Source organism: Octopus sinensis, linkage group LG19 (genome assembly GCF_006345805.1).
Source record: "Octopus sinensis linkage group LG19, ASM634580v1, whole genome shotgun sequence".
NCBI lineage: Eukaryota > Metazoa > Mollusca > Cephalopoda > Octopoda > Octopodidae > Octopus > Octopus sinensis.
The window spans coordinates 20,708,579-20,728,748 of NC_043015.1; the positions used below are offsets into that span (position 1 = coordinate 20,708,579).

A 20,170-nucleotide genomic window follows, 5' to 3' on the forward strand; every position below is an offset into this window, starting at 1 on the left:
TGTGATGAGGATGCCATGATAGTGGTGATAATGATGATGATGATGATGATGAGGGCAACGACGTTGTTGATGGGGATAATGATAATGTGATGATGATGGAAGCAATAATGACACTGATGATTATAATGTTTACGAGTATGGCCATGATGATGGTCATCCTTCAGAGTTCAAATTCCGCAGATGTCGACTTGAGTTTATTATCGTGTCCTCGGGGGTCGATTAAATAGGGACAAGTCAAGTAACGAGGTCGATGTAATTGATTTCGCCCTTTATTATTATTATTATTATTATTATTATTATATTATTATTAGGAAGATGCAGTGAGTTGGCAGAATTGTTAGCACACCGTGGAAGATATTTAGCGGTATTTCGAGTTCAAATTCCGCAGAGGTCGACTTTGCCTTTCTTCCTTTCGGGGGTCGATAAATATATGTGTACCAGTTGAACACTGGGGTCGATGTAATCGACTTACCTCTTTCTCCCAAATTGGTGCCCTTGTGGCAAAATTTGAAACTGTTGTTGTTGTTGTTGTTGTTGTTGTTGTTGTTGTTGTTGTTATTATTATTATTATTATTATTATTATTAAGGCGGCGAGCTGGCAGAAACGTTAGCACGTCGGGCGAAATGCGTAGCCGCATTTTGTCTGCTGTTACGTTCTGAGTTCAAATTCTACCGAGGTCGGCTTTGCCTTTCATCCTTTCGGGGTCGCTAAATTAAGTACCAGTTACGCACTGTGGTCGATGTAAGCGACTTAATCTGTTTGTCTGTCCTTGTTTGTCCCCTCTGTTTTTAGCTCCTTGTGGGTAGTAAAGAAATAGGTATTCCGCCCGTCGCTACATTCTGGGTTCAAATTCCGCAGAGGTCGAATTTATCTTTCATCCTTTCGGGGTCAATATATATCAAGTACCAGTTGAGTACTGGAGTTGATGTAATCGACTATCCCCTCCCCAAATTTCAGACCTATAATAGGATTGATTATTATTATTATTATTATTACTCCTTCATACTTCATCCTTCGCACCGGTGGCAAATAAATTAAAACATCGATATTATTGGAAATAACTATAACTATTAGAAATCACAGAATGTGCTGACATAGACAAAAATGAAGCGTGTATTTAGTCTCAGCGCTTTACGTCCTGAATTCAATTCCCACTGAAACTACCTTTACCTTCCATTCTCTCGGGGACTACAATGACGAAGTAACTTCTATATGATTACATTATTTGATCGATATCCCCCCAAAAAAGAAAAGCAAAGTTGACCAGTGTGAATTTGATCATAGGAAATAATTCATGGTGGTCCGCTCGACGCACCAGTGACTGCCAAAACCTTGCTCTTAAATTTTTTTCTAGAGCATTGAATTAGGCCATTAAATCCTTTGGAAAGAAAGGCAACGTTAACCTTACCCCACTTGAATTACACCTCAGAACGTAAAGAGACGAGAAACTAAAAAACTAAAAACACTAAAAAAACAAGCAATAATAAATCTCTGAACGAGGTATAAACAGTAGCTGCACGACAATGTGCAGCCACATTTAAGTGGCAAATATACTTCACATTGTCGTGCAGCTACAGTTTACACCTCGTTCAGAGATTTATTATTGCTTGTTTACACCTTTTCGAGATCAGCGACTTTTCTTCACTGGAAAAGGGATATATGTATTTGCATTGGTACCCCTTCGCATCAACGACCGGTGATTGTCATGCGCTGACAACGGGTAAATACCCAGAAACCCGGGTCTGTGCGTATCACGTCAGGTCGACGATGGGACGGATGGCCTCTCTTTGCAAATACTGATAGGGCACAGAAATTGTGTCAATAGCCTGCTGGAGAAGTTCTCCTGGGGTTACAATCTACAGTAGCATCCACCCTTAATGGTTAGCCACATTTAAGTGACAAATATACTTCACATTGTCGTGCAGCTACTGTTTATACCTCGTTCAGAGATTTAGTATTGCTTGTTTACACTTTTTCGAGATCAGTGACTTTCCGTCACTGGAAAAAGGATATATGTATTTGCATTGGGACCATTTCGCATCGATGACTGGTGATTGCCATGTGCTGACGGCGGGTAAATACCCAGAAACCCGGGTGTTACGCACACACGCATAAACACACACACATATACATGCACATAACAAGTTTATTTTCAGTATTCACTAGCAAACCCAATGACAATCTTTGGTCGGCCCGAAGCTATAGCAGGCGACAGCTACCCAATGTACCGCGCATAGGGGCTGAATGCAGAACCATGTAGTTGGAAAGAAAAATTCTTACCACACAGCCGTGCCTGTGCCTACACACACACCACACACACACACACACACACACACACACACACACACACCCACTTATCAGGCGCAAAGACATTGCTCCTAGGTTGTAGATTGATTCTGTCGCAATAAGACAGGCATAAATAATTTATTCAATCGATCCCTAATGAGTAATATTCAGCGTGGACATGAGCATAAAATTGAACTCGTAAGCTAAAGCCATGCAGTTAAAACGCTGTTAGTCATTTGTTTCCTTGGCTGAACTGCTACTATTAATAACGAATAGACTATATAATTTTTGTGTGGATAATTAAATCAATAATGATTATGGTATAAATGTTAAGAAATAATTTGGCGATGATGATGCTGCTGCTGATGAATCAGATGAAGCTGCTGCTGATGGTAATGAGGAAAAGGAAGTTACTACTGCTGCCGCTCTTGATAATAATATTCTTGATGGTGCATCACGATAATGATGCTAATGATGACGCTGACGAGGATGCTGATCATGCAGTTAGTGGTGATGATAATGATTATGGCGATGATGATCAGAGGTGTGAAGATGGTGCTTACGCTGCTGCTGTGAATTATGAGGATGACGATGGAAACAACGATGTTATTGTTGCTGTTGTTGTTGGTGGTGGTCGTGGTGACAGCGGCGCACTAATGATGCTGATCAGGCTGCTGATGAAGGCGCCGCTGTTATTATAGTTGCTGCTGCTGCTGCTGTTGCCAGAGTCAATGATGTTGAGAGTCGTGGTGTATATTACCATAACAGTAATAATATTGATACTGACGTCTAAGGTGATGACGATGTTGTCGGCAATGTATTTGATGAAGTTTATGATGATGATGATGATGAGGATGATGGTAATAAGTAGGCGAAGAGCGGGAAGGTAGGCAGCTTTTAAGAGAGGATATTTAGTCAATGACGCAGTAAATATCGTATAGAGATCAAAAGGTTTGGAAACAATTGAGAGACCGGGAAGAGTGGAATATTATTTTATCAATGAAAACAATTACGGGCGATGAAAATGTGGGTCGAAAGATAGAACACAGGCACACAGATACACACACACACACACACACGCACACACACACACACACACACAAACACGCACACATATATATTTACAGGTATACCTATACATATGCATATATATGCGTGTATATATGTATAGCCATCTCAGTATTGGCGTCTATATATAGATATATGCATACGCACATATGTAAGTCTCTTTCTCTCGATACACGCACATACACACACACACATGCACACATATATATATACGTATGTGTATATATATATATGTTTATATCTATCTCTCTATATATATATATGTATATATATGTATATACATATATATATGTATATACATATATATGTATGTATATACATATATATATATGTATATGCATATATATATATATGTGTGTATATACATATATATATTTATATGTATATACACACACATAATACGGACATGCACACATGCATATACCTACATAGATAGATACAAACATATATATGCGTGCATAGATCCACAAGCACAAATACACACACGCGCACACATACACACACACGCACACACACACATACACACACATATATATATAGATGCGTAGATACACACATATATGCATAGATAGTTACATACATATACATATATGCGCGGATATATATATATATATATATATATAGACTGTGTGTGTGTGTGTGTGTATGTGTGTGTGTGTGTGTGTGTGTGTATGTATGTGTGTGTGTGTGTGTGTGTGTGTGTGTGATGGATTTAGATTAAACGTGATTTGAGAAAAAGATTCTTTATGAAATCTCGTATATAGTGTTGGAAGCAAATAAATTTTCTGTTGTAATTAACTTTCGATAATGCAACCCCAATAAAACAAAACGAAAGCAAAAACGCTAACAAACATTAGAAAGAAAATATAAAAAGACTAACAGAATATACGACCAAAATTATTACCATCAGCAATATCTACCATAATAGGCTATAGAACTACGACTACTACTACTACCACTGCCACCACCTCCACTGCTGCTGCTAATTTTGATTCCGCTTAATAGCATACTACAAAAACTGCACAGCTCGGATAATTCAATAGCTTTACAAAATACCGTATCGCGGAATATTAATCGGTTGCTTCTTGTGCAAATCACACAAATTTCGTTTAACTGCATAATTTCTTTTTTTCGGAATTTCGAGTAAAAATTAGAGAAATGTAGTGTAAAATTAAACGTTTTATTGATTTCATATGAATAAAGTGTTTCTGGAAGCTTCCGTTTTCATGATAAAGTTAAAATGACAGTAGTCGGTACTTGGTGTTTACAAACAAACGTTATCAAACGAATAAAATATATTCAAAGTTATTCTTACGATTTCAATGAATGAAAGATGATTGATGTTCAGCTTCTGGTGTGTTTTTATCTCATATTTAATTGTGTAATATCATTCTTCAATAAACAAATCTTTATTGTAGATTTAAATTTGTGAAAAGATAGTTTTGAATTGAACGATGAAAGGAAGACATTTTGATGGTTTCATTATTGAGTATATTAACCTCTGAATGTTACAATTATATATATCTTTAATCTTTTATCTTTATTCTTCTTGCAGTCGCTCGACTGCGGCCATGCTGGGGTACCGCCTTGAAGAGTCCTACTCGAGTAAATCGACCCCATTTTTCATAGATTGTTTTCAAAGTCTGGCACTTACTCTATCAGTGTCTTTTTGCCGATCCTCTAGGTCAAAGGGACGTAAACAAACCAACATCGGTTGTCAGGCGTAGGAGGGAAAACACAAAGTCGCACACACATTAGGTCATTGAATGCACAAAACTTGTCCTCATTTTACTGTAATTAGGTACAGGTAATTTTAAGAGAATATTAAATTGATCACAGGTATTTTATTTTATCGATGTGCTGGAAGGACAAAGTGCTGAATTGATCTCATCAGGATTAAACTCACAACATAAAGGGAGAAATTAAATACGGCAAGAAATCTTTTTGACCTACTTACTGTTCTGCTGACCTAAGGATCCGTGAACTTCCCTAATCTTTTTTGCGGGTCGGGGGGTAATTGAAGAATAAATGACACAAATATGGCGGTGTTGTTAAAATTCTCGCGTTGCTACCACATAGTTTCGAGTTCAGTATCATCCCGCAACACCTTGACCAAGTCCCTTCTAATATAGCTCTGGGTCAACCAATGTCTTGTGAGGGAATTTGGAAGACAGGAAGCGTATGGCAGTCCATCGTGTGTGTGTGTGTGTGTGTAAGTGTGTGTGCTCGTGTTTGCAATTTTCCTCTCTTGATTAATGATGCTGGTTTGTTTTTGTTCGCGGTTCGGCAAGTGGATCATAGAATAAGTATCAAAGTATCAAAGGCGGTGAGCTGGCAGAATCATTAGCACGCGTGGCGAAATGCTTAGTGGTATTTCGTCTGCCGTTACGTTCTGAGTTCAAATTCCGCCGAGGTCGACTTTGCCTTTCATCTTTCCGGGGTCGATAAATTAAGTACCAGTTACGCACTGGGGTCGATATAATCGACTTAATCCTTTTGTCCGTCCTTGTTTGTCCCCTCTATGTTTAGCCTCTTGTGGGCAATAAAGAGATAAGAATAAGTATTAAAATTAACAACAGCTGGAGTTGATCGGCTGGATGAAAGCCTTCAAGTTAGTGCTCCGCCGCGTTTGCAGTCCAGTGACTTATACAAATGGGAAACAAAATAAAGGTCTATCATTTCTGATTTCGCTTTACTCCTCTAATTCCTCCTTAGTCAATACATCATCATTTTTCTCGTCTTTTAGTTTTTCCAACAACCTTATTTAAGCATTCGCCATTCCTTCGAAGAACTGTGAATTTCATAGATTAAACGGTTGGCTCCTAAAATGATGGTGAATGAATCCTATAAGTTTTGAATCAAGCCCCAGTCTATTTTTGACCATTTTTCTCCGAATTTCATTTTCCTCAGGGACCATCTCCAGCGCAAGGATGTTGGCTGGGTCGTCTGGTGATACCCAATGACCCATTCTCTGCTCGGGGACGATGAGATATTTTAATCATTTCCTCCCTCGAAATCAGCCCTTCATGTTGATCATACTGGGAAGGGGGCAAAACTGTTTCTGCTTTGGTCATTCTGGGAGGGCCAAAGTAGCAGGTTTAATAGGGATAATCTTCCTTCATAAGGCTCCGTTATTTTTGCCATTGTCCCTGCATGCCTTTTCCTTCCATATTTTCTCGTTTAATTTTTTCCTTTTGACCAGATATCCCTCAATTAGTTCTTTCTCAGATTTTCTGCCATCTTCCACCTGTTTAGTCAACACTTTACCATATAGACAAAGCGTATTCGGTGTTATTTTGCATCTAGAAGTATCTTTATATTCGAACCAGTCACATGTTGTTGAGGGCCATTCACTCAGCACCTCTTTATACTGTACCACTGAAGTAACAACAATGCAACAACCTACTCTCATCAATATCGTTGGCCATGAGCCTTGGATTCCTCTTGCACACAAAGTATGGCTAAATACTTGGCTGCGGTACAAATATTTTGCAATATTTTTATGACAGATTTTGCAATTTTGGTTCAAATCTGATTGGTATAAATTGTGCCTTTCATCACTCCGGGGGGAGGGGGGCGATAAAACCAAGTACCATCTAAGGGGCGGAATCGATTTAATCGACTACGTATACTCCATCTGATTAATATATTTAGCTTCAAGCCTGACACAAATATTAGCACAGTATCAACAGCTTCCTCACCATTGACGTGATCGTGATCGTCTTCGTTCGAATCCTATTGCAGATGACCACAATCCATTGATGTTTTCATGATTAATGGCAGAGCATTGTCCGGATGATTGCCACTGGCCATCAACAGAATTTGATCCCAGGCCAGACAGAAAGAGAACACTTATCTTAATTCTTTATTGCCCACAAGGGGCTACACACAGAGGGGGACAAACAGGGACAGATAAAGGGATTAAGTCGATTATATCGCCCCCCCCCCACCAGTGCGTAACTGGTACTTATTTAATCGACCCCGAAAGGATGAAATGCAAAGTCGATCTCGGCGGAATTTGAACTCAGAACGTAGCGGCAGACGAAATACCGCCAAGCGATTCTTTGCGTTCCGAGCTTTCAATGGTGAGTCCTATTTCGGTGCATTTACAAGTCCTTGACTGGAACTCAATTATTCCACCGACCGAGCAAGAATATAAAAGCGAGAACAAAAAAATAGTAGAAAGCGAGAACAGAAAAATAGTAAAAAGCGAGAACAAAAAATAGTAAAAAATAAAAAAGAAAAGAAATCAGGGTGAGATTTGAACTTCGATACTTTAAAATAAATTGTAACTTAATACCACAGCAATCTAGCAATTTTGACTCTACACCAACCACAAAACAGTTTCATAATAATATTATTAAGAGTAATACAGAAGGAAGAATAGAAATAATTGTTCAAAGCTATACCAATATATGAAATATTCAACAGTTAACGATTTATTCCACGTTTAAAAATGGTTCGCTAATTCTTCACATGCTTTTCGCTTTGTTTGTTTGTTTTTGTTGATTTTGTTTTCAATTCTCTTCTGCATAAATAATCGGAATACTAAATGTTTTACGAAGCAAACGGTGATGCAATAACAACAACAGCAGCAGCAGCAGTAGTAGAAGTAGTAGTAGTAGTAGTGGTTGGACATTAGAATAAAATAACTGAATTTCATCTTAATACGAAGCAACGAACAACAAAAGCACAAAAAATAACTATTTAAAAAATATTTTAAAAAATAACGTCTTTTTCTTCTGTTCCATGAAATATAAAATAGTTTGATAGTGTCTGTCTGTTTTTGCTCATTTTCCTGCCGTTGTTTTTGTTGTTTATATGCATCATGGCTTCTCTAGTTTTTAAAATTGTTTTGTCTTTCTTGCTTTTACAGATTTTTAACCACCACCACCACCACCACCAACACTACCGCCACTTTCATTTTCTTCATAGTTTTCTATCCTATTTGTTCTTTTCGTTTACTTTTAAAATAATTTTTTTTCCTCCTTGCCTTGTCATAATTTTCTTCCTCTGCTTTTCTTTCGTCACTTATTATTATTCTATAGTTTTGTATTTTTTTCATTCACGCTCTTTTTCATTGTTTTCCTTCTATATTCCTCACTTTTTTCAGACTGCTTCCTCCCCACCTCTCTCTTATTTCTTTGGGGATGAAATAGATGGTGATAAAAAAAAGGAAGAAAATAGAGAAAAAAGAAAATATTTTATGATGTGGAGTTAGAAGAGGAAAAAAAGATCAGTCAAAATTTCTTTCAGACAGAATTTTTGTCTTTCATCACACTTTTCGTCCACATTATATATATATATATATATATATATTCAGAAATGTGTGTACGTGTGTGTGTGTGTGTATGTGTGTGTGTGTGTGTGTGTGTGTGTGTGTGTATGTGCATGTGTGTGTGTTTAAAAACTTTATTTATCATCGTCTCTTTCACACATGATTAAATATATTTTTATATTCAGAATAGACGATTGAATTGTATAAAAATAATAGTATAGATACATGGTCACCAGTATCCTCTTACATTACTGGTATTCATTTCATCAATAATCGTTTTTTGTAAAGCAATTGTTAACTACGAACCTTTTAGAATCCATCAAATAGACGCCCGCTATCGAATATTGTGATTTATGTGACATATATGGCGTTCTGGTTTTATGAAAAATCCCTCATGATTGTGACAAGAAGCAAGGGAGTTGGAAAGCCATAATCTGCCCACCATTTCAATCTACGAGTTGACTTGAAAGCTCAGTTGAACAAAGGGGTATAAGGCATCCACAAATATGGGCCGCACTTCTGGTCGAAGCACTTGCCAACTTTCCTCAAAGACAGTCGTCTTTTGTTGGGTTCCGCCTAGTACCTAGCTGCTACCGCGACCCCAAAATGTAGCTTGATAAACGTCTATATTGCGACAAACTGCTTCGACAAGCAACCCAAATAAGAAGGAGGTAGTAGTCGGGTATTAAAACCCTGATGATATGTCTAAAAGATGAGCAGTGGCCTTGTGAAGATTAACTCCAGCGATCTAAGCTGAAAAAAACCATAATGGCTTTAATGTTAAAAATGGCACTTTTGGCAAGATACGAGGAATGCTAATAAGCATGATATAACAAAATAGCAGACGAGGTCGCACTTTAGATAAACCTGCTGCCAACCGGCTTCTTACTATCTGACCAGTAGTTCTAATCACACCTAGTCTAAGTCAAAATAAAAATCCTTTTTCAGTTGAATCGCATTATTCTGTGGACTGTTTCCAGGATATTAAACTTTCCTCCAAAACGGAGGCATGAACAAACCTGCATGTTTTTTATCGCCTTCAAATAACACTTCTATTAGTTCTAGCCCCGAAGAAAAACATTATCTTTTAATAGAGCTTAGATTTTATCTTGTGAAATGTTTGTCTGTGATCGACTGTAAAATAAATAATTCCTGCCGCTTAGAAAATGGAACTTAGAAACCCGAAACAAATAAACTGTGGATAAAATAACGAATAATGTAACTTAATGATTCACTGTAAAACGCTACATTACATTCTAAAATAATGATTACCATATTTAAAATAGTGAACACGAGCCTCAGATCACTATTTCGGCGGGAGGGAAATGATCGATTATGTCAACCTTAGTACTGATCCATCCACGGATGAATGCAAGACAACATTAGATTTAACAAGAATTGAAACCGGAACCTAAAAAGGCAGTAACATAATAATTCTGTTGGATGATCTACCGATTGTACTAATTCACTACAATTTTCACAGATATTATTCTGATAAAAACACTATTTTGTGTTTTTTTTGTTTTGTTACTGGTTTGTCTTTATTTTTGGTATATGCAATATTCACGGTTGAATAAGCAATGCTATTGCAGTGTTTAGATGGTAATGTTTATGGAATTATGCAATTTTGGCACAAATTGTTGGGAGCAATATATCTATATTCCATGAAGCAGAGAAAGTTTATTCCATTGCGAAATAAATATATCCTGTGACTATGCTAGAATCTTAATCACAAGATTTATAAGTAAGAGCAAATTTAATCAGAAGAATATCGAGAAATTTCTAAATGAATGAGGATTTTCGATAAATTCAAAAATGAATACATAATCACACACAAGAAAAAAAGAGAATATGTATATTTATACACACACGAAAAAAGAGAAATATATATATATTTATATATATGCTGAGTAAATAAGACAAATGACTGCTGGATAATAATCAGATAAGACAAAATAGATTTTAAATTAACTTATACGCTCGTGCTGCTTATATGAGGGTAGGTTCAGGTATTTTATTAAAGGATATTAATGAATAGAGAACAATGCAGACCTTTCCGTTAATAAAAGGTCTCGCATCAAATGACCTTATTAGCCGCAGTACTATCTCTAGAGCTCTCTATTTTTCGAGACTGAAATATAATATTAGGAAATAAAACTTTTTTTGTCTCACATGGCGTCAAGTCAGTTGAAACTTCTTACAAACATGGCCCCCCTAATCCAATTGACGCTAGGCTGGCTTGTCCGTTTAAACTGTAATTATTTTTACGAAATATATTTACTGTGTTTTATATAAATAGAAATGCAATTCATTCCATTTAATGACCTTATTTTTCTTTTAATAATGTTTGAGCAAAATGATTTGTTTACATGGAATGCTATAAATGTACGAGATAGAAGGCAACGAGATGACAAATAAATAGATATAATATAACATAATATATATAGATATAAGTTACTGTAAAATATAGAGCTACAGATAAATTAAATGGCCGACGAGACTTTGGTTCATGTCAAATCAACAGCACTGTACAATACAAAATGGAAAAAGTAATTTAAATTTCCAATATCTCCCGAAGCATGATGTAAGCAGCGAATTGGTAGAGCTTGAAAAAATGCCTCGCGTCGTTTGTTGCGGTTCACTGGGATTTCACTTAAATTTCCCCCAGATCAAATTCGTTTTGAGTTTCGATAAATTAAAGTAGCTGTCCAGGATAGCGAAGCGTTAGAATTATTAGCGCATCGAACAAAATGCCATTTCGTATTTTCGCGGTGCTTTGGTATTTTAGAGGATTTCATCCTTTAAAGACGCAAACTAAGCATTTAAGACAGGTTTCGGTCTAGCTAGACCGTTCACCCGTCCTCCTTCTTGTCTCAGAGGCGCTGAACAAGTTAAAGTGTGATGGGCACTATCCTCCCTTTCACATTCCTCAGTTTTGGTTTTCAAGAAAGAATCTCTATCGGAGAAATACATCTTTTACAGTATATCATATCCATAGCGAAAGCCTCTCTCAAATTTTTGTTTCCATTTATTGAAGGAAATATTTCGCAAATATTGGTTTCAAATTTTGGCGCAAGGCCAGGAATTTTAGGAGAGCGGTGAAAGTCGGTTACATCGGTCCCAGGGCTCAACTAGTACTTGTTTTATTGACCCGAAAGGATGAAAGGCAAAGTCGATCTCGGAGGCATTTGAACCCAGAACGTTAAGTCAAAAGGAAAGGCGTTAACCATTCTGTTGGCCCGCTGCCTGATGTTTCTGAAGTATTTATTTCTTTATTGCCCACAGGAGTGAGGGGGATAGACATAAAGGGGACAAATAAGGACAGAGAAAGGGATTAAGTCGATTACATCGACCCCAGTGCGTAAGTAGTACTTATTTAATCGACGCCGAAAGGATGAAAGACAAAGTCGACCTCGGCGGAATTGGAATTCAGAACATAACGGCAGACGAAATATCGCTAAGCATTTCGCCAGGCATGCTAAAGATTCTGCCAGCTCGACACACTTTGTTTCTGAAATATTCTTTTCTACTCTAGGCACAAGGCCTGAAATTTTGGGTCAGGGGCCAGTCGATTAGATCGAACCCAGTACGCAACTGGTAACTAATTTATCGAATCCGAATGGATGAAAGGCAAAGGCGATCTCGGCGGAATTTGATCTCAGAACGTAAGGACAGACGAAATGCTGCTTAGCATTTTTCCCTGCGTGCTAACGATTCTGCCAGCTCGAGACCCTTTGTTTGTTTCTCAAATAATGAATTATGAATGTAGCTATAAAACCTAAACAAATCTTAAAATACTCTTTGTTGTCTCGCAAATAAAGAAAAAGTAGAATGTAAAAGTTCTACAAATCAGTAAAATTAGATAAATTCATCAGTTATAGCCACGAGTCTCTTATACGTGTAATACATCATCTTCGACGGGTGGTTAGATACAACCTATTATGAATAGAAAACACTGAGTCTCATACGGTAATTGATGCAAAGAAGCGAAGATGATAAACGTAGACTAACACGGGCTAAACCCTATGAAGGAGGACGGCAGAGAAGGATGAGAGAAAAAATACCATTTTCCTCTATAGAAGCATAGTTTAACTCCTAGATATTGAACTCAGCACTGAAAGCCAAAGTATATATAATCTAAAATTTCATCAGCGCAGTTGGTTGGTGAAGACGTGTCGCTAAGCGGTTAGAATATTTGGTTCATGATCGTAAGGTCATGAGTTCGATTCCTGGTGGAGCGATGTGTCCTTGAGCAAGATTCTTTACTTCACGTGGCTCCAGTTCACTCAGCCAGCAAAAAATGAGTTGTACCTGTATATCAAAGGGCTAGACTTGTCACATTCTGTGTCACGTTGAATCTCCCTGAGAACTACATTAAATGTACGCATGTCTTTGGAGCACTCAGCCACTTGCACGTTAATTCTACGAGCAGGCTATTCCGTTAATCAGATCAACTAGAACCCTTGTCATCGTAAAAGTTTGCTGTTTAGATTAGGGTTGACTCTCATAAAACACATCTCAGCTATGACTCTCACGCCTTTTGAAGGAATACCGAAGATTGCTTTGCTGAAGATGTATCTCTTTACGAGAATGTTGTATGATTTAGAGAGATACTCTGCTACTGTAACTATTTGCTGTAATAACTTGTAGAATGTTCATCGCTCGTCCACTTAAAAGGATCAAAGAGAGGCGGTTGCATTCTAATTGCATTAGGTGTTAATTACTTCGTCTAAGACAGAAGTGCATCGCTGCTGAAAGAAGCTGCATCTGTTGCTAGTTCTGCTGTTGCTGCTGTTTAGGTTTAGTAAGGCAGGCCTGAGAAACAAAACACATCATTCAAATCTTTCTATCCGTGACAATCATGCTTGTGCTCTTTGAGATATATTAATAGGAGTATAATATTCAGTTTGTCCTTTGTCAGTGCTACTTAGCATCCAGTAGATCCTGTTTGAACAACGCTATTATCAAAACCGCATTCCAGCAGTGGCCATCATTTTGTTTTTTTTTTACAAATTTCAGCCAATATATTAGTGTATTTTAAGGTGCTAACTATAATTTAAGGGATATATGCCTGCTGTTTTTAGCAGTTTAGTCAACAACAATGAAACCACAAGTCAGTGTTACACACACACAATTCATAGGAATCAACAGAGGCTGTTCTGTATTCTTCAAACTGCTTTTAAATTTTAAGGCTTTTTTGCGCAGTAAAATCTCAAAGAATTTAAGTGTCGTGACAGCAAGACAACATTCGAAGCACGTGATCACTTTTGACCTCTGAGAGGTGAGGGTTCAAAATATTGACCTTCTAGAGATGACGAATCAAAATATTGATCCCTGATAAAGAGAAAAGGTATATATTCCCATTGATTCAACAAACCTCGCTACAAACGTTCAACACCAGCAACATCTCTGCTGAAAACAATGACTACACAAGTTGCACTACGATTATTGAATGAGGAGAAATACATGATATTAATGTTATGATATTATAGTGTTCATTACACTTACCAATATACGTGCTCCAGGTAATAAATGTGATCAAGCAGAGTGACCAAAGTCTCAAACAACACCAGATTGTAAACTGCTGCATTCCTAAAGAAGAGAAACAAAAAAAGAGAAACATAAACAAACAGTTTGATAAATTCAATAAATAAGATGTAGTAAAAGAAATTGTATTGACAGAAATTACGTCTACAACCGATTAGATTAATATGTAACAAGAGGAACGAAAAAAAAATAATAAAACGGAAAATAATGGAAAATAAAATGATAGACTTCCTAAACCTATCAAATAAATCTCCATGAAATAAAACGAATGCATAATAATAATAATAATAATAATAATAATAATAATAATAATAATGATAATAATAATAATAATAATAATAATAATAATAATAATAACAATAATAACAACAACAACAACAACAACAATAATAATAATAATAATATTAATAATAATAATAAGAAGAAGAATAACGACAACAACAAAAACGCAGCACTAAATTGAACATCTAAATAATGGTAGTGGGTGTAAAAAAAGAAAAAAAGAAACAAGGAAATAAAGGATACAGGTGTTTCGAAGCGTCATTTGCTTGTCTATTATCTATTCTGTGAGAATGTAGTAAATAACTAGACAAATCATTATTTCGCTGGTATATATATATATATATATATATATATATATATATATATATATATATATGTATTCTTTTATACGTTGCAGCCATAAGGCTGTGGTCATGCTGGAACACCGGCAGTGTATAAAAAATGACGAGCAGTCTTAATCGATTTTTGAACCTTACTGATTTCTTATCAGAGCTGTCTGCATCATTTTGACGAATTCCATACATATATACAAATACACGCGAGCACACACACATGCGCGCGCGAACACACACACACTCGCACACACACACACACATACACACACACACACACCACACACATACACACACACACACATACACACACACACCACAGAACGCTTAAGAAGCAGATGTAAAATTAGCGATCATCAGACCAAGAGTCTATTTTTATGGTCACAGAATCTTTTTGTACAGCTATCATATATATATATATATATATATATATATATATATATATATATATATATATATATACACATACACACACACACACATACACACACACATTTACTTATAAACGTGCATCATATACATTTATGTATATTTCATATCTATGCATTTTTCTGACCCAATCTATCTCGCTGTATATATATATGTATGTATGCCCCAGAAATTGCTTTGAAATTATAACGGGACAGTTTAATAGTCTTTCGAACCTCTGTCGAATGACGGAGAGATCGAAGGAATAAGAACTAGTCTCAAATATATTCAGTGCTGTGCCAATTCGTTCAACTAAAACTTTCCAAGGCATATCCCACCAAAGCGGCAGTCCAATAAGTGAAGTAATTCCGACATATATATATATATATACATATACAGTATTCCCTCGCCATAACGCGGTTCAGCTATCGTGGTTTGTTATTTAAGCTTACGTTTTTCTGCCGAGTTCGACCTTGCCTTTCATCTTTTGGGAGTCGATAAAGTAAGTACCAATGAAACACTGGGGTTGATGTAATCGACTCGTCTCCTCCTACAAAATCTCAAGGCCTTGCGCCTTCAATAGAAAGAATTGTTTAAGCTTACGTCGCTTCTTCTATGGGGTTGTTATGCATTTATAATTAAATATATATATAAAGAAAATGATATACCCCGAAATACAAAAAATATATACAAATTTTCAAAATAATAAAAAAAAAACCATATAGTACAGTACTGTTTCTACTTCGCGGATTTTCACTTATCGCAGGGGTTTTGGAACGTAACATCCGCGACAGACTAATAAACTGTCCTACTATATTGTTAAAACAATGTTGAAGGCCGGAGAACTGGAATAATACTTTCAATGTGTGATCTAGAAGTAAAATGAATGTTCTACGTTCAACTCCCTAGCCTAGCCGGTAAATAAAAATAGGTCATTGATACCAATTGAAATTGGGTTCTAAAGAACATTCTTATGACGAGAAATTACGGTGAAATATATGCTGGTGTTCCTTCTGAATAATTCAAAGAGAATCAAATCAATTTCTTCTGAAAATAACTCGTGGCCAGGAAAAGATTGCACGTAGTACGTAGGTCTTTATAGGAGTTTTAGAGAGGGCAAAGATGTGTCATAGGTCTAACATATAGTTTATTTAGGACGTGATATCAAACTGTGGTCATGTTTTGAATTCTCAAAAGGGTTTAACATTTTATAAGAATTCACCACGCAAAGAGTATTCTTTAAAGTATTAAAGCCCAATATAAATATATTAGTTACACACACATATTGTATATATATACACACACATACTAATCTCTCTCTTTCTCACACTCACACACACACACACACACACACACACACACACACAACACACACACACACACACACACACACACACACACACCACACACACACACACACACACACACACACACACACACACACACACACCACTCACACACATAAGAGAGCACTTTATTTTTGTTCGTTTGTGTTACTAATGTAGCTTTTAGCGTTTATTCTTTCCTAGCGTGTAAGCAGAGTTTTCTGGAACGAATTCAAATTGGAATATTAGAGAGAGGAATACCTGAATATTCCTCCCCCCACACACACATATACACACAAATATACAAATATACATATATATATATATATATATATATATATATATATATATATATCTTTATATATATATAAATATATATAAATATATATATATAGATATACATATATATATATGTATATATATGTATATATGTATATATGTGCATATATATATATATATATATATATATATATATATATATATGTATATATATATATGCATATATATATGTATATATATATTTATACATATGTGTATGTATATATATGCGTATATATACAATATATATATATATATATGCGTATATATACAATATATATATATATATATATATATATATATATACACACATATATATATCTATATATATATATATATATTATATATATGTATATATATATACATATGCACATACACACACAGAGAGACAGAGTGTGGGAGAGAGAGAGCATATGTATACGTGAAATATGGAGATTGTACTTGTACAAGGGTAATAACAAGAAAGGCCAACAACAAAGTCAGCTACAAGCAAAGCCTCTACTGTAGCAACTGGTACAGGAAGCCATACAATGAGAATATGAAATCTATTTGTGATATTAATAGGAATACGCTGAGAATGAGATGAGATGGAATGAACGACGGTGAGAGACAGAAAAGAGACGAATATGAAAAAATATGTGCAATATATAAGTGAACGCTGTTCTTGGCGATGATGATGACCGCGAAAGTAATAATAATAATATTAATGGTTCCGAATTTTGCCACAAGGGCAGCCATTTTGGATGACAGGATGTGTCGATTACATCGACCTCAGTATTCAGCTGGTACTTAATTTATCGACCCCGAAAGGATGAAAGGCAAGATCGACCTCGGCGTAATTTAAACTCGGAACGTGGCGACTTGTGAAAAGCCGCTAAGCATTTTGCCCGGCGTGATAACGGTTCCACCTGCTCGCCACCTTAGCAACAACAATGACAGCAACAACAACAACAACTACAACAACAACAACAATAATAACGCTATCAGCAACGATATAGCCGAACTGCCTAAAGGAAAGATGATGATGTCTGTGAAATATAAATATATGAGTTTGGCCAGACATCATTATTCAAGGAATCAGAGAGAGAAAATATATAGAGCTGTTTTTAGACAGTTTTAATCCCAGAAGATAGAAAGCGTATATTCTTATTTCAAATGGACACATTTTATTGAGTAACAGGTATGATAATGGAAGTACGTTTTATTTACGCTCTGAACCAGCACACGTCGTCCCGTCCTTGAGAGCTTGCAGCTAACTTAATGGTTATTTTTAATTTAAATTTGTAGAAGACTGTTGTTAGCCCCTCGCTTAACACATTTATATTTTGGATAATAAAATGACTGTGAGTGGCCAGCCCGTCTAACTCGAAGTAAAGAGCAGCATGAAGGTTAGCATGAAATAAGCTTACAGGTAATTTGACAGGTGTGCAAACGCGCGCGCTCACACACACGCACACACAAAGACACACACACACACACACACACAGACACACACACACACACACACACACACACATATACGACTGGTTTTCTGGTAAGAAGTTTGCTTCCCAACTACATGGTTCTGGATTCAGTCCCACTGCGTGGCAACTTGGGCGAGTGTCTTCGACTATAGCTTCGGACCGGCCGAAGCCTTGTGAGTGGATTTGGTTTAAAATAAATCTCATCGGATATATGTGCATATGTGTGTGTGTGTGTGTGTGTGTGTGTGTGTGTGTGTGTGTGTGTGTGTGTGTGTATCCCACCGCCACCTGACAACCAGTGTTTGTGTTTTTACGTTTGAGCAACTTAATGATTCGGCAAAAAGAGTCCGATAGAATAAGTACCAGATCAAAAAAATAATAAAAAATGCACTGGGGTCGATTCATTGGACTAAAAATTCTTAAAGGTGGATCCCCAGCATGGGCGCAGTCTTATGACTGAAACAAGTAATAGATTAACACACACACACACATATCTGTAAGTTAATAAGATCATGCATTGGAAAACGATGAAACATTTAAATATTAACTGATGATGTAACTCCATACATTTTATGAACTGGAATTTATTGATAACAATGAACTCCAGGCGAATTATTATTTTGATTATATATATTCGCGCTTGTGTGTGTGTGTGTGTGTGTGTGTGTAAATAATGAAGAACGGGATGAGAGCGAGATGATTAAATGAAACCGGTGTAACAGATTTATCATCAAAGGTATTTTAGGGTTTCCGTTTACATTTTAATTCATTTGTACAACCAAATTTTGTAATGCATCGTTCTTCAAAGTATGAAATTCCAGGTCCCTATAAAATCGAAAATTCTCTCAGCCTCTTCAACAACCTTATAATCTCCTTTCTTTCACATAACTTTAAACAATTTTGAAATGTTTGTATTTCTTTTACTTCTCCTTGCGTTTCAATCCGACGACGAATACTAATCTCCATTAACACTGAAGCCTACCTCATCCATCTCAAATCTTTCCCATATTTCATGTTGAAATTTGCCTGATCTAGCTTCCAACATACCGTACAATGTCATTCTAAAAATATACAATTATATCATCAAAATCTCAGAGCCATGATGTAATCGTTTCTATTCAAGGCACAAGGCTCAAAATTTTGAGGGAGGGGGTCCAGTCGATTAGATTGATCCCCCAGTACGCAACTGGTACTTGATTTATTGAAGCCGAATGTATGAAAAGCAAAATCGACCTCTGTGGAATTTGAACTCAGAATGTAATGGCAGACGAAATACCTATTTCTTTACTACCCACAAGGGGCTAAACACAGAGAGGACAGACAAACGGATTAAGACGATTATATCGACCGCAGTGCGTAACTGGTACTTAATTTATCGACCCTGAAAGGATGAAAGGCAAAGTCAACCTCGGCAGAATTTTAACTCAGAACGTAGCGGCAGATGAAATACCGCTAAACATTTCACCCGGCGTGCTGACGTTTCTGCCAGCTCGCTGCCTTAGATTACAGAAATATTCTTTTCTACTCTAGGCACAAGGCTCGAAATTTTGGGGGAAGGAGGACAGTCGATTAGATCGACCCCATTACAAGACTGGTACTTAATCGACCCCATTACAAGACTGGTACTTAATCGACCCATAAAGGATGAAAGGCAAAGTCAGAATTTGAACTGAGAACGAAGCATTTCGCCTAACGTGCTAACGATTCTGCCAGCTAGCCGCCTTTGAGCCATGGAATAATGCATGATTAATTCAAACAATGGATATAAATTCAGAATAGTCTAAATGTCAAAGTGTTAAAACGGTGGTGACTTTACTGTCATTTAGTTGTTATTTCTAGTGAGTCGAAGGACTACTGAGAGA

General features: G+C 36.5%; 1 protein-coding gene across 1 annotated transcript in view; it reads right to left on the reverse strand.

Moving 5' to 3' along the window:
- Nucleotides 1–20,170, reverse strand: part of LOC115222357 (cadherin EGF LAG seven-pass G-type receptor 1) — a 755,088-nt gene that overhangs the window by 386,639 nt on the left and 348,279 nt on the right. The window contains exon 3 of the mRNA XM_029792554.2: nt 14,142–14,225. Within this exon, the coding sequence (XP_029648414.2) occupies nt 14,142–14,223 (82 nt within the window). The 5' untranslated portion in view covers nt 14,224–14,225. The remainder of the gene's footprint in view (nt 1–14,141; nt 14,226–20,170) is intronic.